The sequence below is a fragment of the Trichoplusia ni genome, chromosome 3 (genome assembly GCF_003590095.1).
Source record: "Trichoplusia ni isolate ovarian cell line Hi5 chromosome 3, tn1, whole genome shotgun sequence".
NCBI classification, from domain to species: Eukaryota; Metazoa; Arthropoda; class Insecta; order Lepidoptera; family Noctuidae; genus Trichoplusia; species Trichoplusia ni.
This window is the reverse complement of record NC_039480.1, coordinates 4,947,288-4,972,032: the sequence shown is the minus strand read 5'-3', so window position 1 is coordinate 4,972,032 and position 24,745 is coordinate 4,947,288. Positions and strand designations below refer to the sequence as shown.

At 35.1% G+C, this 24,745-nt stretch overlaps 2 protein-coding genes, 1 long non-coding RNA gene and 3 other non-coding genes across 6 annotated transcripts in view; 1 reads left to right on the top strand and 5 right to left on the bottom strand.

Annotated features, from left to right (window-relative positions):
- Positions 1 to 128: 128 nt before the first annotated feature.
- Positions 129 to 4,428, bottom strand: LOC113509008 (PR domain zinc finger protein 1-like). The gene is made up of 6 exons (XM_026892243.1): positions 3,956 to 4,428; positions 3,577 to 3,670; positions 2,960 to 3,066; positions 2,355 to 2,500; positions 1,742 to 1,869; positions 129 to 1,349 (listed from the first exon to the last, which is right to left on the bottom strand). The coding sequence occupies exons 3-6, from the start codon at positions 2,972 to 2,974 to the stop codon at positions 760 to 762; spliced, it is 879 nt and encodes a 292-aa protein (XP_026748044.1). The 5' UTR covers positions 2,975 to 3,066; positions 3,577 to 3,670; positions 3,956 to 4,428; the 3' UTR covers positions 129 to 759.
- Positions 4,429 to 5,287: 859 nt separating this feature from the next.
- On the bottom strand, positions 5,288 to 7,459 carry LOC113509009. The gene is made up of 2 exons (XR_003402060.1): positions 6,725 to 7,459; positions 5,288 to 5,673 (listed from the first exon to the last, which is right to left on the bottom strand). It is a non-coding gene; the product is annotated as an uncharacterized LOC113509009 (long non-coding RNA).
- A 425-nt stretch (positions 7,460 to 7,884) lies between these two features.
- LOC113509005 (transmembrane protein 26) overlaps positions 7,885 to 24,745 on the top strand; it is a 29,805-nt gene continuing 12,944 nt past the window's right edge. The window contains exons 1-8 of the mRNA XM_026892239.1: positions 7,885 to 8,398; positions 14,468 to 14,585; positions 15,195 to 15,354; positions 16,052 to 16,229; positions 20,031 to 20,187; positions 20,969 to 21,102; positions 21,558 to 21,662; positions 23,768 to 23,863. Of these exons, the coding sequence (XP_026748040.1) occupies positions 8,196 to 8,398; positions 14,468 to 14,585; positions 15,195 to 15,354; positions 16,052 to 16,229; positions 20,031 to 20,187; positions 20,969 to 21,102; positions 21,558 to 21,662; positions 23,768 to 23,863 (1,151 nt within the window). The 5' untranslated portion in view covers positions 7,885 to 8,195. The remainder of the gene's footprint in view (positions 8,399 to 14,467; positions 14,586 to 15,194; positions 15,355 to 16,051; positions 16,230 to 20,030; positions 20,188 to 20,968; positions 21,103 to 21,557; positions 21,663 to 23,767; positions 23,864 to 24,745) is intronic.
- Positions 9,096 to 9,167, bottom strand: Trnak-uuu. The gene has a single exon. It is a non-coding gene; the product is annotated as a tRNA-Lys (tRNA).
- On the bottom strand, positions 10,015 to 10,087 carry Trnak-uuu. The gene has a single exon. It is a non-coding gene; the product is annotated as a tRNA-Lys (tRNA).
- Positions 12,614 to 12,686, bottom strand: Trnak-uuu. Its single transcript has one exon. It is a non-coding gene; the product is annotated as a tRNA-Lys (tRNA).

The following is a 24,745-nucleotide window of genomic DNA, read 5'->3' as shown; positions in this document are numbered from 1 at the left end:
ACAATTGTTGAGAGATTTTTACATTCGAAAATAAATAAAAAATAAAACAGAGGTTTTTTTTCTGTATTTTAATATCGTATATTAATAAAAATAAATTAATACACATGCTGCTAATTAACTTAATCAAAAAATTGCCTTGAATTCTATAAACTTCTTAATAATATACAAATCACAATCGACTTTGATGACATCAATGTTATTCAAGAATTAATTGGGTAATCAGTGTTTAGATACGAATCTATTAAATTATTCTTAATCCATACATTTTATGCATAAAACTCAAATCAAATGATGCATCGGGATTTCCCGACTAGTTTCAGACCCTTACTTAAACATGAGCAGACGCGGCGGCGGCCGAGTGAGTCGAACAATCCCGATTAAAGGCGAGAGTAAACCGTTGCATCATTTAAATATAACCAACCACTTCTTAAAAAGGGCGAGAAAAACATCAGGAGGAAACAGGAACACGTGAGATTTTTTTAAACGGTGTGTTATTTCACGATAGAGTCCTACGGCTATGGACTTAAAGTCTGAGACCAGGTTGTAAGTATATTAAGCAATAATATGTATCTAAAAATACATAAGTATGTTTATCAGTTGTCTAGTAATCAAAATACAAGCTATGCTTAGTTTGATACTAGATTTCTTTGTATGACAGTGGTGTTAACAAACAGACCCGCAGTTATATTAATTTAAGACGTGGTGGTAGACCCACAGTACTTGAAACCAGTTGAGTAAAATTTGATATTTTTTGCTTTATTAGAACAAATTTCTATGTTTATTATAAATATGCCTTGACAGATTAAATTTACAGTGGTTACTGTATTCGCAATGATGACATTTATAAATATTTCCTTTGTGTTTAGATCTATGAGTCTGGAGAACCTTACGAGATAGAGTCTCAAAGTGACATTGTTCACATTTTTTTGGCGTTGTATAAAAACTTCTTCTTTCACGCTTTTGGCAATTTTTCTGAAAGTTATCTATATTATTAGTAGACCTATCACATTTTTGATATGAAAGTTGATTTTCTCCACGATTTTTTGCATGAATTTTAATATGGCGATTTAAAATGCTTTTAGTATTGAAAGTTTTTTGACAGATTTCACAAGTGTATTTTATTTCTTTGTTTCGTTTAAATTCTATTTTGATAGTATCGCCTTTTATATTAATGTTATATGGGTTGTCAACATTTTCGATGTCATAAATTGTTTCTTCAATATTAATGTTTTCTTTATTATTTTTGTTTTCAATGGAATCAAATACGATATTTTCCTTTTCAGAACAAATAATTGCTTTTGGAAGGTTGTTTGGATTATTCCTATGAGGTTGTATTGTGAATGGTGTACCTGAAAATTAAACATTAATGTCAGTCATAACGCTAGTCATAGCGAATAAAGTTAAGATCTTCAGCCATAGGATTGCTATACAGAAAGGTTTAAGCAAAAATTTTTGGTTTATTTCACATAGGTCGGTGTTAAAACTTTATTTGGCAAGCTTTGGTAATTTGGTAATGGCGCCCACCGTGGGGCAGCTCACAAGCGTGGTGATCAATGCTCGTTCTCTGTACGTTAGGCCTGCAGTGGGACAGTTACAGGCTGGTATTATTAACAGCTTCGGTAGTGGCGCCCAACGTGGGGCAGCTCACAAGCATGGTTTTGTTGCCGGTCGGGGTTTTACCTACAATAGCTATATTTAACCAAGAGGCTAATTTATAAACTAAATAGTTACAATTACTTACTAGATAGTTGTAGATCTCTGTAGTACTTATCGCAGTTGTATTTGTTTATATTGATGTTTAGAACATTCGCGAACTCGCTCCCATAGAACACCAAGAGCTCCGTGAATCTAGGAATTGTTTTTATGGTCCTGAAAAAAAATAGACCTTGAACAGTTGGCAAGCTCTTTCGGGAGCCATGATGCCACTGACAGGCAGACACGTCAATTTAGGTTTCATTATTCACGGAGTTTTGTTTAATTACAGACTGGCCGGTTCGGAACAGCCAGAATTAAAGACGGGAGGGCTATGAGTGCCAGTCAGAGTCTGGCTAAAGCCGTAGAAGGGGCTCGGAGTACTTGGTCTAGTGGTTAGTGACCCTGACTGCTATATCGGAGGTCGCGAGTTCGATTCCTACACAGGACAAAATGTTTGTGAGATGAGCACGATCATTTGTTCTGTATCTGGATGTAATTTATCTATATTATGCATGTATTTAGTAATATTTATATGTATGTTTATCAGTTGTCTAGTACTCATAATACAAGCTAACCTTCGTTTGAGACTAGATGGTGTTGTGTGTAAGTTGTTTAATATTATATTATTATAAAAAAGAAAGAACAATATGTGTTGTTACCGGTAGTACAGTTCCCCCTGGTACTGGTAGGCCAGCAGGTTCTGCTCGCGCCAGTGTCGCGCGCAGTTGACGTAGCGCAGCCAGTTGGAGCGGCCGCTGTCCGCCGCGTCTATCACGTGCATAGGCTTGTTGTTGCGATCGTATATCTTAAGAATAAATGAGAAAGGAATGGAAAAAAAACTACGTTTAGTTAACTAGTATTTCTTCGATTTAGTAAAAAACGACTCCCGCAATAAGGAATTTAATCCTTGTGTCGGGGGGTTTCACAAACATTCAAGTTCCATCCACAAAGACACCCAGATTCGTGGATCACACAAATGTTTTGTCCTACGCGGGGATTGAAACCGCGACACGTCGCGATCAGTGACTTTATTTAGGCTTGACGACCTCAACCACTCAGCTATCCATGCAGTCAAATTTATTTATTTATTAATTTATTTTTGTGTTAATTAAAGGAATAACTACAACAACAGATCTTAAATAAACCCTTAAATTTTATCATCATTTTAACATGTTCTTTTAAGTTCCCTGAAATCGTTAAAATGCCTAATAGCTAGTAGTGGGACATTAACATGACAATATTATGAATATGATATATTTATTACCTGCCAACAATACATAGATTCGACTTCTTGTGTTCGTTTTCCACGGTACGGGCCGAAGCGGACGCCGCGAGGCAAAGTTAGTGTACTGAATACGCCAAGACCGGCACCTAGTCAATAACATTATCATAGAATTAAAAAAATCTGAAAACCCGCGTTTTCATGTCATTCAAATGTCATCAAAAATCATTCCAGCCGGTTTTTTTAGTTGTACATTGCAATGTCACCGGGTTTGAAGCTACACTGATAATTTCAGCCTGCTAGCTTATCGTGAAGTGATTTATCGGGACGAGATTCGAGATCCCGCGCAATTCATAACTGAGTTGGGTCCAAAACTAGTCGGGCGATCCTGATAAATACGCATGAGTTAACCGCTGTAACATTTAACCATTAAAACATCTTCAATTTTAATAACTTTTCTATTTATTCGTATTAACTGTATTTTGATAGTAGGTTACTATCGTGAGAATGATTCAATATATAACGACGCAATGGTTTTCTCACGCGTATTTAACAGGATTGACACGGTCCGAAACTAGTCGGGCAATCCCGATAAATACGCGTGACTAAACCGTTGTATCATTTAATCATAGTATTTATTGTATTCAATTACTGATTACCTGGTATAACAGACGGTGCAAGGTGCAGAAATACGTGTGGTATAGTCAGAGCGGCCCGAGGGACGTACGATGGGTATTTAGTTCTCACAGGTACCTAAAAAATTCAAAAAATATATGTTTTAATTCTTTCAATAAAACCTTGATTTCATAGCACTAAGAAAGTGATAAAACGTACAGATCAATTTTCTGGGGAAAACTACGTATTAAAAATTCGAAGTTTTTTACTACGTGGCGTAGCGTAAGCTAAATATGTCTGAATTTCGTAATAGAAAAGTGTTGCCTGCTCATTTTAAAAGGTGTGTAGTCTTGAGTCGTAACAGAAACAATAGGTACATTTAATTGATTTAATGTTTCTTTTATCTATTACTATAATAATTACCTTATCATCTGGTATGACCAATAAATGCCCATGGATAGCGCAATATTCGTAGACGTAGTCAGAACATTGTTCGCAATCTGTAAAACAGTTATTAATTAATTAAAATAAAACGTTCGAAAAACTCTATGTTGACATCAGCTATGTCTATGTCAGCTACGGTATGTCGTGATCAGAAGGCTGGTCTGTTTGTTGCAGAAATTGTCATTTCCCGCCTTTGACATGGAGTTTTAATATCCTTAGTATCCTCACTGATATTATAAATGTGAAAGTGTAGATGTTTTATTTTTGTTACTCAACCACGTAAAAACGGCTAAACAGATTTGGATGAAATTTGGCATGCATTTAGCCATTGACATGGAAAAGAACATAGGCTACCTTTTATCCCGATTTCTTAAGTAGTTCCCGAGGGAAGATTGAAAATATGTGACAAAACAACAAAAAGTCTTAACATATTATTATATCTTTTAACCACGCGGACGAAGTCGCGGGCAACAGCTAGTATAAATAAAAAATCTTAAAAGTTGTAATTAACTTTTAATAGTTACGTAACATTCGTACTTTTTCTATTATTTTATTCTCAATAACCCCTAATTAATGGTAAAGGAAAAAATCTTCAAAAAACTTGAATCCAAATATTAGAATCTGAAATCACTCGCAGTGAGCAAGCGTGGTGAACCGATATACAAAACCTTCTTTTGAAAAAAGTGGACTTTATGAATACCAATAGAAGTAAAATGAACATAGGTACTTACATATAAATTCATCGAAACTAGGTTCTTCTGGTTCAAAATAACTAATAGGGGCTCTCTTACGCAAATTAAAATATGTCTGTGCCATATTTTAATGATTGTAGGCAATTGAAACATTAAATTGGTAAGAATATTTTACTACGATAGACATAAGGCGGCAAAAATTCATTAAAAAAAATTACTTACATTTTTCATCCTACATTTTTTTTATGCTTGGTCATTTATCATTCTGCCGGCTAAAAAGTAAAGATGAAGATGACGTTTTTACCCTATTTATCGTTAATGATGATAGAAAAAGCGAAATAATAATATATTTTCAATTAATGCCTTCATAATTAATCCTACTAATGTTATAAACGCGAAAGTTTGTATGGATGTTTGTTCCTGTTTCACGCAAAAACAACAGTAACCAGGATTAATAGATAGAATAGTTTTAATCCCGATTTTATGTTCTCTTGGGATCATTTTCGATTTATAGCGGGCGGGCCCGCAGGCAACAGCTAGTGCAATAATAAAGTTCCCAATGTACCAGGGATTTGAGAAGCCGCCAAATTTTGACAGCTAGCGAAAAAAAAATTGAACATAAAAACACGTTCCCAACATTTATTTATTTCAAACTAATCCGCAGAATAGGATCTTCTTCTAAATCGTACATTAATTCATCCCTAGTGTCTTGCCTCATAACCGGAGAATTTTCTCGAAGTATATTTGGTAGGTTTGACAGCGGCTGACCCGCCTCCTGTGGTTCATAGGACGCTTCGGAAATTGGCGGTTCTGTTGTAGTTTTTTTTCTTAATTCTTCTCTTTCTTCTAGCTGTGCTTTGGTAAGTATCTCATTGAGAAATTTGGTCACGTTGAATTGTTGATTGTTTTTCTGATGACGTGCCGGTGCAGCTAGTTGTGGCTGAATGCGAGGTTTCCTAAGCTTTGCTATTCGCGTGTAGTTTCTCGATTTGCAGTTGTTGATGACTGTTGACGAATAAAACGTCATTTTAGCAATGTCGTAGACAGATGTTGATAATTTTGACCTCTTTAAAGTTGACCTCTTTTTTTGTTTTTCTTTTATATTTATTTTTTGACAGGACATTGGAAAAACCACGAAAGCCTTAAACGTCAAAGAAAAAATGGCGAAATGGTTTGACAAGTTCCATTTTTTCAATAGATTAACTAAAGGTTAATGATGACGGGTTTTTTATAAGGTTTAAAAACTCCGGTCAAAATGGAAACGAAAGTGAAAACCAATGTAAATCGACAAAAACGGTTTAGTAGACAATTAAATTTTTGGGCTAAAAAAATACGATCACATCTCGCAGTTTCGCAAAGAACTCAAGTGGCTCCCGATTCGCCTTCGCAGGAACACTCGTATCCTATGTCTCCTATACAATGTTCTTCACAACCCACTATATCCTTCCTATTTGCGTGACCGCTTCTCCTATATCCGCCCTCCCGACGCCCTTTGCAGATCACACCTTAAATCCCATCTCAAAATTCAACCCCACTCCACCGACTTCTATTCCTTCTCCTTCTCTGTTCATGCAGCGCGACTGTGGAATGCCCTACCGCCTAGCATTCGTGGCTCCCAATCTGTCAGCCTATTCAAACGTCGTGTCAAAGAACACTATCTCGCCTCAGTAAGATAGTCTTATTTCCTCATCCATGTAACTTTATATATATATATATGTATATATCCATGTATATATTTGATATAAATTGTACTTCTTTTTTTCCTATATATTTTTTTTTTTTTACACACTGTGTCTATGTTTCCTTTTTTCTTATCTCCTGTCGCAGGTCTGCTGGCAGAAATTTCTTAAGAAATAAGCAGTACCTTTGTACCTATTGTATTTTCATTTTTATACTTGTTTTATTCCTACAATGTTGTGTGTACATAAATAAATAAATAAATAAAATAAATAAAATATTTTTTTTTACTTATTCCCTAATAATATGTGTTTATGTCAAAAGATTATTTACCTTTACATATACCTACCCAAATGGAGTGATATTATTAAATACTTACGAAAACATAACAAAAATAGACTTATGCACAGATTAAAATTAATCATTTTTGACAGTATACGTCTTAACTTAAAGTGACAGACATATGGAATCTTATTTAAAAATCAATTTATTTTCTAATCGGTGATGCCAACTGTGAAATCAATTGTAGTGTCTTTTAAATCATGTATTTAGAGATAAAATGTTTATGAGTTGGCTACATATATACATATTAATATCTCTTTGTATGGTTGTATACTAGCTAACTTTGCCCCCTTCGCGGAATATTTTACCCGACTATGGTAAAACATAAAAGAGGGTTATGATTTTGAACTGTATGTATATGTGTCAGTGTCTGTTCCTTCATAACTCCTAAAGTAGTTGTCATAATTGGACAAATAAGGTAGTTATGTGTGAATGACTTTTAGAAATAACGTGGCTGTCTACTGGTAATGAATTTCCGGAATCGTTTTAGTAAACCCTTATATTACACTTCCATGAAATAAATGTGTCTGACCACTGCCGACTAATTTAGCTTACAAAAATCAAAATCAATTCATATGTTTGAGAGGTACAACGGCACAGACAGACAAACAGATACGACAAATATTTAACACGGCGTCCTCTTTGCATCAACTTTTAAATTGGATACATTCAATTCCTACACGCAAAAATACAAAAACCCATCAAATCGCACAGAACAAGGATTACAACCTCCTTCCATGCGTTACAAAGCCGTCCAAATAACCACTGAACTACACTATACATCTACATCTACACAATCATAACCAAGCGATTAGGACAAACTTCGCCGAAAGGAAATAAAACAAACAATTATTTTCACAACTGAAAAACATACTCTCAAATGAAAACAAACCTTATGCCTTTGACATAAGAGCTATGCAAGGAGCAAAGATCGGTAAAGGCTATGTTGGTTTTCGTCCAAGCCTTATTCTTAGGAAAGTGACCTGTGATTGGCTAATCCAAATGTTGCGCGCGCATCTTGAATAGTTATCTCTATGTATTAGCGGTTTTTCACTATCCATTGATGCTTTTCTTTGGCTGTATATTTATTTTTGTGGTCAAACCAGCAATGGATGTGAAAATCGCGTTTCTTTCCAGTTTACTCGTCTTTCAGTGCAGACAAGTTAGTCGAGGTGTGTTAACCGTTGCATTTAGTTATGAAAGCGTCAAAATGTAACTAAATTCGGTAATTTTTTCGGTTTTATTTTGAAGTAAAAGTGCCTTGAATTTGTGCCTTAAAAAGAGTTTAACTATTTTGATTTTAATTTAGTAAATTTTATATAATAAAAATTGTTTCTAATAAAAAAACTACACGTAAAAAGAACAAACTAATCTCGCGGAAGCCATTACAGAATAATTAAAACAAAACAGTGCTTTTAATTCTAGATTAAAAAAAATAAACGTCAAATTTCGAAACCCAAAAAACGAACATTCGTGACGCCATTTCGTTTTAATTAAACTTTTTAAAAATGGCGAACGTTGGAAAAGTTTTGGCGACGATAAAAGCGGTGATAACTAGATTAGTATTCGCTTGTCATGGCATCATAGCAATATGGCAAGTGACCGTATTTAAAGACGATTTAGAATATTGGTATTTAGCATCACCAATTATGCTGTTAATCTTCGAAGGAGTCTTCACGCTGACGATCAAAGAAAACCAAGAATGGAAATGGTATGTACTTTCAAGGTCAGATATGTTTATTTAATTATTTATGCGCACTTCAGTGTATATAATGCATAGTAGAAAATCATGAAAAAATAATATTTTTCGTTTAAAAGGCTAGGTGTCCAAGTGTAACAATGACGAATCTTAAAAAAAAACCTTTGAAATTATGAAAATTTGCAAAAAAAAAAATAAAGCAACATGGTTTTTTATTATTACTAACAATAGATCTATGTACACAAAGTTCTAAGATATTATCGGACCGAGCAGCGGAATAAAAAAAAAATATTTTAAAAAAGTTGATCAATCTGTATTAATATTATGCAGAGGTGAAGTTTGTGAGCTTGGGACTATATTTGTGATTATAATTCATTTAGTAATAAGTAGATAAGAAAAAGAAATGAATGGTGATCGATCCGGGGAGCTGTCTATGTAAAAGAATACTGTTCATTCAATGATGTCAAAAACTATATTTAATACGTCATGGTTTTCATTCTTAAAAGTGCTATTTTGTAGCCTATCTTGAATAAATGGATTTTTGATTCATTGAGGATAAAAAAGAAAACCAAGAAATAACAGAACAGAAAGGATAAATAAAGCCTTGTAGTGAACTCTTGGAAAATGACTTACTTACATAAGCGAAGCAAGCATTTTTCATTTTAATCTTTTTTTTATCGAATTTCCGAAGTTTAAATAATAAAACAATCGCCCGGACAGGGACTTGAACCCTGACCCTTGGATTAAAAGTCCAATGCTCTACCGACTGAGCTATCCGGGCTGTATAGTCATATACCAAATGACATTACATATTTACAAAATGACCTCTACGAACAATGACATAATGTGAATAAAATGGCGCCGTATGACAATTTGCTTTGTAATTGATTTATTGACAATGTTAATCGTTGTGTATACAGCGAATTACAGAATAATTAAACACGCTGAATTAATTATTAAATTTACGAATCGTAGGCAAGTGTATTTTAAATTATATGCTGCGATGTCCAATGATTCTCATTCTAGCCTTCGCCCAACTATGTTGGGGTCAGCTACCAGTCCAACCGGTTTCAGCTAAGTACCAGTGTTTTACAAGGAGCGACTGCCTATCTGACCTCCTCAACCCAGTTACCTGGGCAACACGATGTCCTTTAGTCAGACTGTATGTAGCTTCTGACTACCTATTTGTAAAGACTGTCAAAGATGGGCAACAATAGCTGCCATGCCACCCACAATTTAACGTGCCTAGGAACTCGTTATGACAAAGATGGTTACCTATTCACGGACCTACTATTTCAAGGGTAGCTTATCCTGTGAGCGATCAACTTGTGCAGCTGTTGTTTAGCTACGAGTCCTTGTTTAAATCCAGTAATCCAAGAAAGACAATGAAATGTTCACTCGCTGTGAGAATTTCATCGAACAGAGCGCCGAGCATTCGTACGATCGTTACATAATAAGGTAATAACTATACTTACCATTAAAAAACCTTTACTTAACCGCGTTTTCATCAAAATATGTAAGATTATAACTGTCAAAAAGAACGCCACAATATTCAAATTATTCCGCAAAATAGCTGACAAGCAAGACAGATAAAACTGCTAAATACCAAGTGTCTGACAAAAAGCAGTCGCCCGGACAGGGACTTGAACCCTGGACCCTTGGATTAAAAGTCCAATGCTCTACCGACTGAGCTATCCGGGCCACAGAATCTATATATAAAATTACAAGCTGAATAATTCAAATACCACACAGCTGTTTATAAAAACATTGAATTACTGACTCACAATTTATTTCACAACTAGCTGTTGCCCGCGACTTCGTTAGGAAGAAACTAAGTTAGGAATTTTTGAACAGAAGCACTCGAAGATGAATAATTTTCGATGTTTTTTCCACATTTTCCATTGTATCTTCGCTCCTATTAGTCGCAGCATGATGGTATATAGCCTAAAACCTTCCTCGATGAATGGTCTATTCAACATAAAAAGATTTTTTCAATTTGAACCAGTAGCTCCTGAGATTAGCGCGTTCAAACAAACAAGCTCTTCAGCTTTATATATTAGTATAGATAATAAATCTTTAATTAGTAAAACTTTGCCGAAAATCTAGAAGGCATTAGAGTCGCTCATGACCTAAGTCTAGATTTATTTTTACTTTCACACAATGCCATCTAGTCTCAAACTAAGCAAAGTTTATATTACGTGTACTAGATAATTAATAAACATAATTAATACATACAACAAAAATGATCCTGCTCATCACACAAACATTTTTCCCGGTTATAAATTGACCTCTAGAAGCGGTCGGGTCTCTTACCACCAGACCAACAGGCTGTTCAAAAAACCACTTGATTCGTTCCAAATATTCTATTCTATCTACCATCTACCTCTATTACATTGGGAAACCCCTATCGATCGTTAGATCACAGTCAGGGTGACATTCAGAACTTTTGTGTAAAGCTAATGGTGTGTGGAGCCGGCTGGATTAAACATTGTTTTAGTATCGGGGGTGACCAAGTGTTAACATCGCGTGATGAAAATTTCGTAATCACTCTAAATTGAACTCATTTAGAGAGTCTTTTAAGGCAAGTTAGTGAAAGGATTCGGTGACAGAGCTCGTGGCTAAGCTATAACTGCATAAGTGAATCGATCACAGGTTTACTATGCTTGACGTGGTTGGTCCGTAGATGGGTGACCATCTTTGTCGTAACGAGATCCTCTTTTGGAAGTCAGGTTCAATTGTACGTCCCGGCTGTTATTCCTACATCTTTGACAGTCGTTAAGGTTAGTTAGAAGCTTAAAACTCTGACAACCAGTCTAACTAAGGGGTATCGTGTTGCCCAGGTAACTGGGTTGAGGAGGTCAGATAGCAGAATCCGGTTAGACTGGAAGCCGACCCTAACATTTGAGAAAAGTTGTTACTGAATCATGAGCAGACGTGGCGGGATCGCGAGTCGACTCGCGATCCCGCCGCGTCTGCTCATGATTAAGGACTCCGGTTGGGTCCGAAACTAGTCGGGCTACCCCGATAAATACGCGTGAGTAAACCGTTACATCATTTAATAATGAATCAGTCTCACGATAGTTATTATAAAAAAAAGACAATGAGAGATTCTTAGAAAACTTCAAAAGTAGGAATCTTCTGAAAATAACGGCCGCGATATAGACCTTGGTTCCAATTTCGTTGCTTACAATGGTCACTGAATAAATACGGGCGGATAACTCCTTGTCAAAACAATGAATTTCCAATTATAGTGTTGGCAAAATGCTTAGGAGAATACAAATAGTGCCAGTTTATTATTGAATGAACGGTTTATTCACGCGTATGTATCGGGATTGCCCGACTAGTTTCGCAACCAACCGGAGTCCTTAATCATGAGATGACGCGGCGGGCGGGCGAGTCGAACTCTGTCTGTCTGAAACTAGTCAGGCACTACCGATAAATACGCGTAATTAAACCGTTGCATCATTTAATATAATTAATCAGTCTCACGATAGTTACTATAAGAATATCGTGACAATTTCCATTTTTTAATGCTTTTATGTTAATTGGCGAGGAAGTTGATTTATATAATAAATACGGACAACATCACATACATTGTTCTGAACCCAAAGTAAGTTGCTAAAGCACTTGTGTTATGGAATTCAGATACAACGAAGGTACCACAAACACCCAGACCCGAGACAATGTAGAAATGTCAATTTTTACATTGACCCGACCGGGGATCGAACCCGGGACCTCAGAGTTAGCGACACCTTGAAACCAGTGTGTACGCCACTCGACCACGGAGGTCGCCGAATTATTTTATTACACATACTATTATTACATTATTATTTTATTACATTTATACATTATTATTCATTTATTCAGCGGCCATTGTTGCCCAGGATAAAAGCAGGGACTATATGTGTGAATCGTACTGAATTTGGCGATTCGCTCAAATGTATTGAACTGACAAGTCAAAGTCACGACACTTGTCGAAAAGAAATGTCATTCATATACATTTGGTTTTCTAATAAGATGTAGCCTTAGATTATATACCTCTAATCTAGATTCTTTCAGCGCATTTAAAAGACAAAAAGCAGTTTTACCTCAGCATGCAAAGATTTATTGCAAAATGTATAGCTATTTCAATAACAACTTCTATTGGCTCAGCTTGTCCCATGTTTAACAAACTACTTTAAAATTTTCGATTTGATTAGTCTGGAACTAAGTTTATCAAAAAACAGTCGCCCGGACAGGGACTTGAACCCTGGACCCTTGGATTAAAAGTCCAATGCTCTACCGACTGAGCTATCCGGGCTATATAGTTATTTACCAAATTACTTAACTTAAATAAACTAACTTCAACTTCATTCAACTCATTTCTACGCGCTTCGTCATGTGTGTGTAACCCATGTAAATACACAGTGACGTTGTGTACTAACACAGCTGTCATTTGTGTGTCACTGTCACACTAATTAAAGCTCCCATAATAAACGATCGCTGTCAATCGCACGCACACATAGCAAAGCGCGCACAGATGACTAAAACCACTTGTAAAGAACACAGCTGTGCTAATCAAATCATTGTTCTTTAAATTCATGTTTAATTTTACGCGTTTCTTTCATAATTAAACCATAACTTGTATTTCATATATCAATACTAACAATATAATATAGTAGATATAGATATAGTTTGTATGTACGATTGTATTGGGCAGGGTAGGCGAACCTTTAAGCATCAACGTGCCATTTTTTCTAAAAAGAAGTCTAATGGGGTCATTCGCGTGCTATTTGGAAAATAATAATTATAAATACTATCAAATTGATCGTCTTAAAATACCTAATTCTGCGACGTGCCCAAAATATTGTGTCGCGTGCCATTGGTTTGCCTACCCTGGTATAGGGTAGTCTCAGGATGTACTGATCCGATTTTAGTGAATCTTCACGCTTATTAACTACCTAATATTATAAATAGGAAAGTATGTGAGTTTGTTTGGATGTTTCTTGCCTCTTCATGGCCTAACGTCTGGAACGATTTTCAAAGAATGTAAATGCTGATAAACCTATTATTGGTGACTGTGTAACTAAGGTTATGTCGAATAGCACTAAGTATACTAATGATTTAATTAGCTGTTTGTAAACCTTTATGCATACTTACTTAAAGAAATAAATAATTTTAAATTTGATGTCCTGGTAGATCTAAAATGCGCCACATTTAAAATGCCCTTGTACTAAACTACTACATATTTCTTAAAAAAGTGCGTGTATCTGTCTCAGGCGATGGAAGTAAAAGTCTTTGCAAAAATATCTGATTTATTTCTTTTCAAAGTATGTATTAACAAAATCAAAGATATTTAAAAACCGGATAGCATAGAAACGTGACGCCATGTTGCCGAACGGACTTTCTTTTAATTGTCCTCTTAATCGCGCATACAGATTTTAATTTGTACTAAATGTATTTTGCACTGTTGATATACCTAATAAATAAATAAAACAAAGACTTTTTACTTCAAAAACACAATCTTCCAACAAATAACGATCAGTCGACAGTCAAACATAACCAATAAACATAAACAGTCGGTAAAACGACGGAGGTTTCGCTCGATCATTAAGTGTTGGCAATTTGGGCGCGGCGTTCCGGAAGCAGAGATAGGCTTGCCGCTAATGTAACGTTAATAAATTTACATTGTTCCTCACTCATATTTATTTGCTTTATTTCGTGGTTATTTTGGAAATATATATTTCGAACAGGTAGTCAGAAGCTAGAAAGTCTGACAACCAGTCTAACTGAGGGGTATCGTGTTGCCCAGGTAACTGGGTTGAGGAGGTCAGATAGGCAGCCGGTCCTTGTAAGTCGCAACTAGAGCCATCACCTTAACGTTTTGAATGTGCCTGGAAAACGGCCTACTTGAAATAAAAACTTTGATTTTGATTTTGTAAAACACTGGAACTTAGCTAATTCTAGATGGGAAGCTGACCCCAGTATAGTTGGGAAAAAGGCTATTATAATAAATAGCAGAATTGGGGCCCAGGTCGTATCAGCCATACGATAAAAAGAACACATCAGAATGTTAACGTGAGATACATACATTGTCCCCAGGTTTTGTCCATCTGTCTTCATATACCTCGGTCTGGTAGTTCCAGCAATATGGCTGTTGGAACTACACAAGGTGGACCTTCGTCTGCAGAAGAAGATGATCAACGTCACTTATGTGGAGGTAAGGTAACAGAGCAGTTACCCTAGCCAAGTGACATTTGTATCGTTAAAGTTAGTAGAAAATAATGTATAGAATTGACAGGTCAAGGTCACGTGACTTTTTGTAATGAAATGTCATTTTCATACACTTGACAAGTATTTATTGTCATTTGGCTCCACGAGGAGGGCCTGCAAAATGGTAAATGACTGTGAGTTCATTTAGTGGCTAGTCATATCCCAACAGCCTAGAACACTGTCTTATTTTGCAGAGTTTCCTTATTAATCAATTGACTATGTATGCATGTTATAATTTTCTATTATATTGTAAAAAGTGACAGATTCACATCAAATTCAGATTCTCACTTAGGAGGCGGTGAAGGGTGATGGAATATGATTTTTTGACGTTCCAAGAGTGCTAGGTACTTTAGCCTAATTTCAATAATGGATTTTTATTTTGGATTCATTTGATATTTTGATTTTGATTAGTAGTCGCTCTGATTTTGATACCGGAAGTCGATTTTTTGAATTACAAACAAGACAAATGTTTTTGTGTTGTTTCATACAAGCTTTGCTTAGTTTAACACTAAATGGCGTTGGGTGAAAGCTGTCGAACCTGATGTTTTGTCCCCAGACAGAGATCCCCATCCCTGGAGCGACGAAGATCCCTACAGACATGTGGGTGACGTTGATAGAGCAGTTTCTGATGCTGACCCTCATTGTGGGACGATGGTTGTTGCCCAAGGGCGACCTGACGAGAGACCAGCTCAGCCAACTACTCCTCGTCTACATTGGTATGTACTCTTGCAAGATTTTAAAAGGATGAATTTGGAATGTTCTATTTACAATGTTAACACCTTATTTTGTACCAATATGGGTACAAATACACATTGCAAATAAATGATTTCTTTCTATACATATGGAAGAATTTTCTTTCAGTTTTATTGCTGTTAACCTTGAAAAATAAATTAAGTATCAGGAAACAAAAGATTAATCTAACTGTTTTACTTTACTTAGCTTTACTTAGACTAGCCACCCTAGGTCCTTTTCTTTGCCGTTTTGAAACTCTAATAACTTCAACCCACGTCGATGGCACGGCTCTCAGGTTAGCCCACTTGAGAAGGCTCCCAAAGGCTGTTTTTTTTGGAATCCTGTTCAAGTATCGGTATAAAGCTGTCATTCTTCAAAAAAATTCCATAAAAATAATTTAAGCTAAGTAAAAGTCATAATTACAGCGAGCCATGGAGCGCAGTATGTTAGGAGTTAAACTGGTTGACCGAATACGGAACAGTATACTGCGTTCCAAATCACAAATCGCTGACGTTGGTCTGAAAGCTGCCCATTTAAAATGGGAATGGGCCGGTCATGTTTGTCGTTTGCCCGAAAACTCCTGGGCCAAAGTCTGTACTCTCTGGGTGCCATCAAACATAAAACGGCGACGAGGACGGCCTCGAACTCCACATTTCTTCTACTTACCAAAAAACTTTACAGGTACCGCCGCAGACATAATAGAATTCTTCGATTCATTCAAAGATGAGAAGGTTGCGTCTGAGAAGGTGCTAGTTCTCCTAACCCTGGCCATCTGGTCGTGGTCTCTGATGCAGTTCACCGTCGTCCTGACGGCGACCAAGTCACGGAAGTCGCGTGGCACGGCTAATAGGTCTGACATGTATGTATTAAGGAGATACACCTGCACGCGCGCTGGTTGACACGATGGCACTAATGAGGTTGAATTGGAGAACGGAGGGTTGGGGATAGATTATGAGATAGATGGGTGATGGATTTGATTTTGGGAAAGAGATTGCATTGTTTTATCTATAGCTATCGTGAGATTGATTCGTGAATAAATGATGCAACGGTTTACTCACGCCTATTTTTCGGGAGTGCCGTCTCGACTCGCAACATCGCCGCGTCGGCTCATGATTAAGGTACTCCGGTTGGGTCCGAAACTAGTCGGGCTACCCCGATAAACACGCGTGAGTAAACCGTGACATCATTTAATAAAGGAATTGCTTGTTCATTTGATGGAGATTCTTGAGGGTTATATATGAATTTAGAGAAGGAATTGTTTGTTCTTTTTAGGGAGATTTCTGAAGGTCTATATCAGGTCTTAAAGTAATATTATTATGGTTGTGGAAGCTTGACGGCGCAATACACGGCGTAGATGGCACTTCACGCTATGATATTATTTTAAGACGTGGTTGTTGCTCTACCTTGTTTCAATATGGGAAAAAATATTATAAATTTAGTATTTCAGTAACCGTTAATTACAATAAAGATATATTAATTTACAATAAAGATATGTAAACAATACAATCAAGTTTCAAAACTCCCTTCTTCAATGAAACCTTCTTTTTATATACTAACATACTATACATATATTATTAGACTAAATAAATCTACAGAAATGCAAAAAAAATCTCTATAGAGTTCGCTGAGATTCAGTAACATAAGCCAGTCTAACCAAGGGGTATCGTATTGCCCAGGTAACTGTGTTGAGGAGGTCAGATAGGCAGTCGCTCCTTGTAAAACACTGGTATTTAGCTGCATCCGGTTAGACTGGTAGCCGACCCCCACATAATTGTGAAAAGGATAGGATAATGATGAGTTTGAAAGCGAAATGGAACACTAAAGGGTATAAAGGGAGATTACTAATCTTTCTTTTTCAAATGTAAGTCTTACTAAATATAATACAAAAAGTGGCACTAGACCCTTAATTGTAGGTTGAAAGTCACTTGTTTTCAATTCTTCAAAACGGATCATAATAAATGTAACTGAATCTCGGTGAATATAGTTAAAAATTATAACTAAATCTAGTTTTAAAATAGTTCTTTGAAACTACTAAGATTTAGTTTAATAGTTTTCTATACAGCTACATGTTTATCTATGGGATACTTTCCTTTAGACAACTGTTTTTACTCGCGATAAAGATGAAAATCGTTCAAATGTATGACCAGAAAGATAGGCAAGTGATATTTCTACAATCGCATGTATGAAAATGACAGCCATTACAGGTTAGAGTCACGTGACTTATAGAAGCGTAATACAATTGAGTCTTATTTTTGGGGGTTAACGATTGTAGAAATGCGACTAATTTTGGGGATGGTGGCATTATAAGGGCTCAGGTATCACAGCGCCAAATTGGGGAGGAAGGGAGTTCCAAGGTTTGGGATCACCTATCACCTGCGAAGCTCACCCTCCATACAATACGGTCGAAAGAACAATTAACACTCGATATAATTTTGATAAAATGGGCGCCACACATTTTTGCCTGACAGACAGGCATTTTGGCATGTCACTTTCATACATTTGAGCGATATGATCAGGGTTGACGCTTATTATACTAACATTTGTCTGGGGAAAGTTTATATCTTATCTTACCTACTAATAAACTCTATGTATATGTGTTTAAATAGATTTCATATTCATTTTGGTCATTCAAATAAACTACTTATTCTATGACAGTTATTCTAATTTTCGCTTTATATTTGATAAATACTAAACCACCTGGCATAAGGCTGTATCTCATGAACAGTGATAGTTATACAGTTGAAATTTTCACAGATTATGTATATCTTTCTATACAGATAAATTTGACGGGTGACAGTTTTTTTTTCAAAACTTTTCTTCTGATTATTTGTATGAAAATCTCAATTTTTCGAATCCAGATTCTTTGAATAAGATCGATATTTGTGCGCAGGAGTGGACTATGGAACAATGATCTCGGTCTATTTAAACACATTGATTTATTTATTCATTTTTCTCATGCTTTTAGCTTATTATGTGCAATTCACATTGGAATCAGGTACATATATCAATTTTGTATACTAAAATATAACAGTCGTATAAAAGAACGCTTTTTAACTGCACGGTTAACCGTGTGGTTGAAGTAGAACCCCGCCAAACGATCCCCGCGTAAGACAAGCATTTGTGTGATCCACGAATGCTTGTCCTGAGTCTGGGTGTCTTTGTGCACGTGACTTGAATGTTTGTGAAACCCCGCGACACAAGGATTAAATTCCTTACTGCGGGAGGCGTTTTGTTTTTTTTATAATACCTAAATGACGTTTTGAAATATACATCTGACTACATTCTACTTGAAAAATACTAAATTAACATAATAAGTTTGGTTCTTAATTACGACTCTTATTAATATTGGTATTTTTACTTAAACATTTTAATTATATGTTTTCCTAATGATATGTTTTCTTTTTATTATAAGTCAACATTTTCCCTAATTTCTTTAGTTAAAATGTTGAATCAAACATTTAACGATGCAACAAAACAAATGCTTGTTCAATTAGAAATAAAAGAAAAGTTCGAAATTATTAATGAGTTCACAGATGGTTTTTTCTATTATGTATATCTTTATGACATAGTTTCTTTAAAATTTTAATCCGAAAATATTTAAAAGTTAGTACCTAATTGCTTCAATAAGATCTAATTACTCTTAAATTCATGGGAGTAGAAAAATATTTTTAATTTACTTAAAACTCTGAATGTAGGTAATTTCCATACAATTTAGAGATTTGTATAAGGTTTTCAAGTGACGTTCGCAGTTGTGTAATGCGCCATTTCGGTTCAACAACTGCAAAAACCTTTTTCAATAATAATATTACCTTTAAATTACAAGGTGACGTCAAAAACCTCGTTCATTAGACTTTCGTGTTAAATTATATTAATTAAACTAATATTTACATTTTTAAAACTATATCAATATAAAAAGAAAAATATACATTATTTTACAAAGCGTCAAAAAAGACATCTTTATCCTTGCTGGCTGCATTGCCACGTTGTATGGTAATGCTAATTCTTTGGGCAAAATATAGACCAGCCTTGTAATATGACAGACAAGAGCTCACTAAGCCGATGTTACTGAAATTTAATAAACCTTCGAATTAAAAACAAATGAGCCAAACTTTATAAAACGGGATCAAATTACAGCTATTTGACGTTAAATGAAAAAATAATCACACAAACACAAAATCGGTTTATTCAGCCTGAAGTTCTGAGGCAACAAATTAAAAAACCAAATACAGTCGTATAGAAAAAATATTTTTTGAAATCGATTGAAAATGCCATCCGTGAAATACAATAATAATATCGGACACAAATATATACAATAATGTAATGGAAAAATTTGAACTATCGGTAAGCTAAGCAAGTTCAATTTTCTCTATTACACTTTGTGCTGAGTAAAACGGGGTGAATAGAGGTGTTTTAGGGTGGACAGAAACTGGGTTTTTATTAACATTTGGACGTTTAACAAGATGAATAAAAATATTATTTGAAAATTCTCCATTTCATAAAATAATTGTGTTTACTTACGTATTTTTTTGTAAGCAAACGCATGCGGCCTTAAAACAACACTATTTTCTATTCATCCCTTGAAACAATATTCGCCTCGTTTTGCGATACTTCAAAATAAATTCAATTTAAAATCCGTTGTTTAATATCTATATATTTATAGGAACAGTCGTGCTTGTTGCTGTTCAATCGAAGTTTGTGCTATTATGATGAATATAGCCTTACAAGACGCGCCGTTTCTGGCGTTTCGGTTGCTAATAATCTGCCATTACAAGATCATTAATTATATGAATATTTTCTTCACGTGTAAGAATACATTGGTAAGTATTATGTGTTTTTTCTTTCACGGGATAACTTCATGGTAAGAGCCCGGTCCTTTTTAAAGGCGTGCACGGGGACACAGGTCCAACATGTAGAGGCCTTGTTGAAAACTTTTATCTAAAATTTGATGGGATATCTACCAGGGATATTTCACTCCCGCTCTATAAGATAACGGTTATGTCTTTATAATACATTGTGCTTCTTTACGCCTATTTTTTTTTGTCTTATAATTGTTGTCCCGGAAAGCTTCATTTCTTTTTTAATTTATTTGCTTGTCAAACGCGGAGAAAAATAACATCGTGAGTGAAACCACACCGCGCACAGAAACCTACGAGCGGCTTATAAGTTTAATACCTGATTGTACACCAACCGAAAAAAAAGATGAAAGAAAGATGAAGAAAAAAAGATCAACATAAATTAAAAACAGATTTTCAAACAAGCGCAAAATGTATGGATTCAAAATATGAAACGGTTTCGTGTTGAGCCCCACGGTGGGCGACATTAACTGCGTCGTTAAAAAGAAAAACATTTATATTCTTAAAGATGACAGAAAATTCTTGAGAACACGTTTTCCTCACGAGGTTTTCTTTTACCATTTGTCAGTGGAGTTTTATGTACAGAATAATAAAATAAAAAAGATCACTTTTTTTAACAAACTGTAAAAGCCACATTGATTCATTACTATATTGACATTGACAAGCGTAAAATATACATATATATTATATAAATTACAAGGATACTACGACTAATTATTTTAACAGTGTTTTATTTTTCTTTTAGGTTATCCTACTGCAAATATACAGGTTATACGTGTTGCATTTAGAAACAGTGGATGAAGGTAATGGCGGCTCTGTATACAGGAAGAAGACAAAACATAGGAATCCTGACAGGAAAGAAAAGGATAAAAAACACAGGTAAGTGTTCTGGGTACCAATTCTGCTACTTACAACGGCCGATGAATGAACGGAAATTGACTTAAAACGACACTTTTCGTATTATCCTTAGCATTTTTTATTCACAATTGTTGGAAATTTAGTATGGTACGATACACTCAAGGTCAATACAATTAATTTTCAATTATTGTGTTGGCATAATGCTTAAGAGAATAGGAATAATTTCAAATTTTATCCAATTGCCATTCATTCATCGGCCGTTGTAAATAGCATAATCGGGGTCCTCTTATTAAACTATAGAATTTAAAATTAAAACGCCAAAAGTCCCAACGAAAAATTATAACAATTTAAAAATACAAACTATGTATAATTTTGACAGCTTAATTTGTAGGTTTTATCATTTTTGATCTATTATAAATATTTATACACACAGTTTTTAAACTGAGCGGACAAATAATTGCTTTTTTTTATTACAGTAAGCATAAATCGAAAAAACACAAGAAGAAGCACGAAATAGGAGAGACTTCAATATCTGTGATCAGTGAGAGAAGACATGACAAGGCTGATGGCGGGAGAATCAGGTAAAAATGTGACAGTTGTCAAAAACAATGCCCGGACATATTTTTTAAATGACTCCTGCACTAAGGAATTTAATCCTTGTGCCACGGGGGGTTTCACAAACATACAAATCACACGCACAAAGACTCAGGACAAACATTGGTTCATACAAACGCTTGTCCTAGGAGATCGAAACCGATTACCGACGCTTACATTGGTTTTGGCGTGATGACCTCAATCACTCGGCTATCCTAGAATCATAATCATTCCAGCTTTTTCCCGACTATTTTTTTTCTTTAAAGTGGCTTAACTGACTAAGGACACTCGCACGTAATTCACATTGAAATTAAATTAAAATCGCTCAATCAGTTCGGGATATATGATGCCATAAACAGCATAGACCGTAAAATAACACCCGTCTTTTTGCGTCGACGAATGACTGCATCAATCGTTGCTAAAATTAAATTTGTATTTAAGTGTTTGTTCCAACATAAATATATTACCATCTGAAAATTCAACTGCGTAGCTCTCTGCGTTAAAATTAAACATCCCTCTTTTTGCGTCAGGGTTTAATACAACTAAAATTGTTTTCAAAAGTTTTAAACCCATTCAAACAACAAACCGTTTTCATTTTTCTCTTCTCTACGCTGTAATTCATTAAAAAAATACACGAAAAATTCCTTTCGATACTATTTCATTTAGTTGTGAGTCAGAGCGTCAACCTTCTTGTTACAAAAGCTGACCCTGCATAGACTAGGATATATAGATATAGATATAGTTGACAGGTATACCTATAGGGGTCGTCGGCTAACATTACCTTGACATAAACCCGTTCAAATCAACCTTCGCTAGTGATGGGGGATGTATCGAGAGTAAAGTTATCGATAAATTTATTTTTAATGGAACAAAAAAGTTAAAATTATCTTTTAATTAATATATTAAAGAAGTTGAGAATTGAAAGCTATTTTAAAGGCTACGATAGGTATAATATTTAAAGACTGCTTCTATAGCCGAGTAATAGAAGTCGTCACTCAAAGACCCACTGTGACATGACACTCAATATTCGCAGCTTCGAACCCCGCGCAAAAAAAACGTTTGTAATTCACGAATGCTTATTCTTCCGAGTCTGGGTGTCTGTGTGCATGTGATTTGGACATTTCTTTATTTGGGAGATAGTTTTTGTTTTCAATCATCATCCTAGCCTTTTCCCAACTATATTGGTGTCAGCTTCCAGTCTAACCGGATTCAGCTAAGTACTAGTGTTTTACAGAGCGACTGCCTATCTGACCTCCTCAACCCACTGACCTGGGCAACACGATCCCCTCTTAGACCGGTTGTCAGACTTTCCAGCTTCTGACTACCTGTAACGACTGTCCACTAACAGTCGGGACCTACAATTTAACGTGCCAAAATATAAAAACAACTATCGATATTTTGTCCCCACTGTGTCCCATCACTAGCGGGGTGCGGCCACCGATGGGGTTCGTATCAGTGATGTAGCTATCTACTTAGATTTGTTTGCCTCGTGTCAGCAACGTAATCTACTTCGCCATTGTTAATTCTTTGATTTTGACTTATTGGATAGATTTAATACTGTAATATTAGCTTGGTTTTTTGAGCTAATTAAATTTGATTTTGAGGATGAATATAGCGGAAACGATTAATGGATTGTGTGAAAGATATGGCTGCAAAGAGTGTTTCTTGTGAGATGACGTCGGATAGAAAGGTATGGAAGAAGACATGCTGCGTCGAACATAAATAAAATAATTGGGATAAGGGCAAGGGAAAGATGATGAAATTTTAGATAAAAACTTTTATGTGTTTATTCTGCTTAAACTTACGTATACCAAAAACTATATATATTTAATTGATAATTCTTTTACATAAAATTATATTCCTATATTTGGAATCTAGGTTTTCAAACGATGATCTCCATCATTGTCAGTGGAAAGACTAACAAACGGAATAATTAAAAAGCACATATTTTTTTTTTAAAGCTTTCTGGTACTTTGCCTGCGTTAGGATTGAACCTGCACACCGTAGATACAAGTCTCAGGTCTTAGGTCTTCGACCACGACAATGTGATTTAAAAGTTGGTTACTTGTTAATCGAACGATTTCTTTTCCAGAGCAATAATCCTGACAAATTCTGATGAAATTAAAGAGTTGGAGCTTTCCAAACTTTTCAAAGATCAAATCTCGACGGAAAACGAAAAGAAGAAAGGGTAATAAACGCTAAATTTTAATTATTTAATATTTTGCTCAATCAATAAATTAAACTAAGGAAAGTTTAATTTATTGATTGATTATAACTTCGCCACCATCATTCTGGTCTAATTATTATAGTTATTGAATACGTCCATGTTTATAACGTCATGTCTATTTCTATTTATGGGTGAATTTCAACAAATGCCATTTTTTTTATCATATCGGTGCTTTTTTTGTTTATGTATATTTTGCTTATTTTTTAGGTTTTATGTAATCTTTAGGATAGTATATATTCCCAAATTTAACATCATCAACATATCATGTAAAACTTAGAAGAAAAATCAGTTTGAATTCTGGTTTCCACCGATATGATAAACCGGCACCGATTTTTTTTTATGTACACCGATATGAAAAGGTTATCCACCGATATGATAAATTTATCCACCGAAATGATAACATATCCAGCGATATGATAATCTATCTATCGTTGAAATATAGTTAGTATAGGTGCCTATATATTTTTACAAGGGTGAACGAACTGAAGACCTGAACTGTCTGGTCTCATGAAAGAAGAATACATCCAACGAGAATTGATTTAAAAATAAATTATACCTATTTTATTATATAATTTCTACTTTTTCTTTTTAATTATTTTACTATAGGTTCTTAGAGTTTTAATAAAGAATATACATTTGTATTACCAATGTCTTTATTAAAATGAAGCACAAAGATAAATAGAAAATCTCTTAAGGGATAAAATTGCAAAATACACATTTATTACTGTGGACGATCCAGCTAATTGTTTTACAATAATAACAATAAAAATAACTGTAAGTCTAAATACCTAATTAATCAGTCTTTTCAGTTTAACATTAAACATAACCACACTACAATAATCA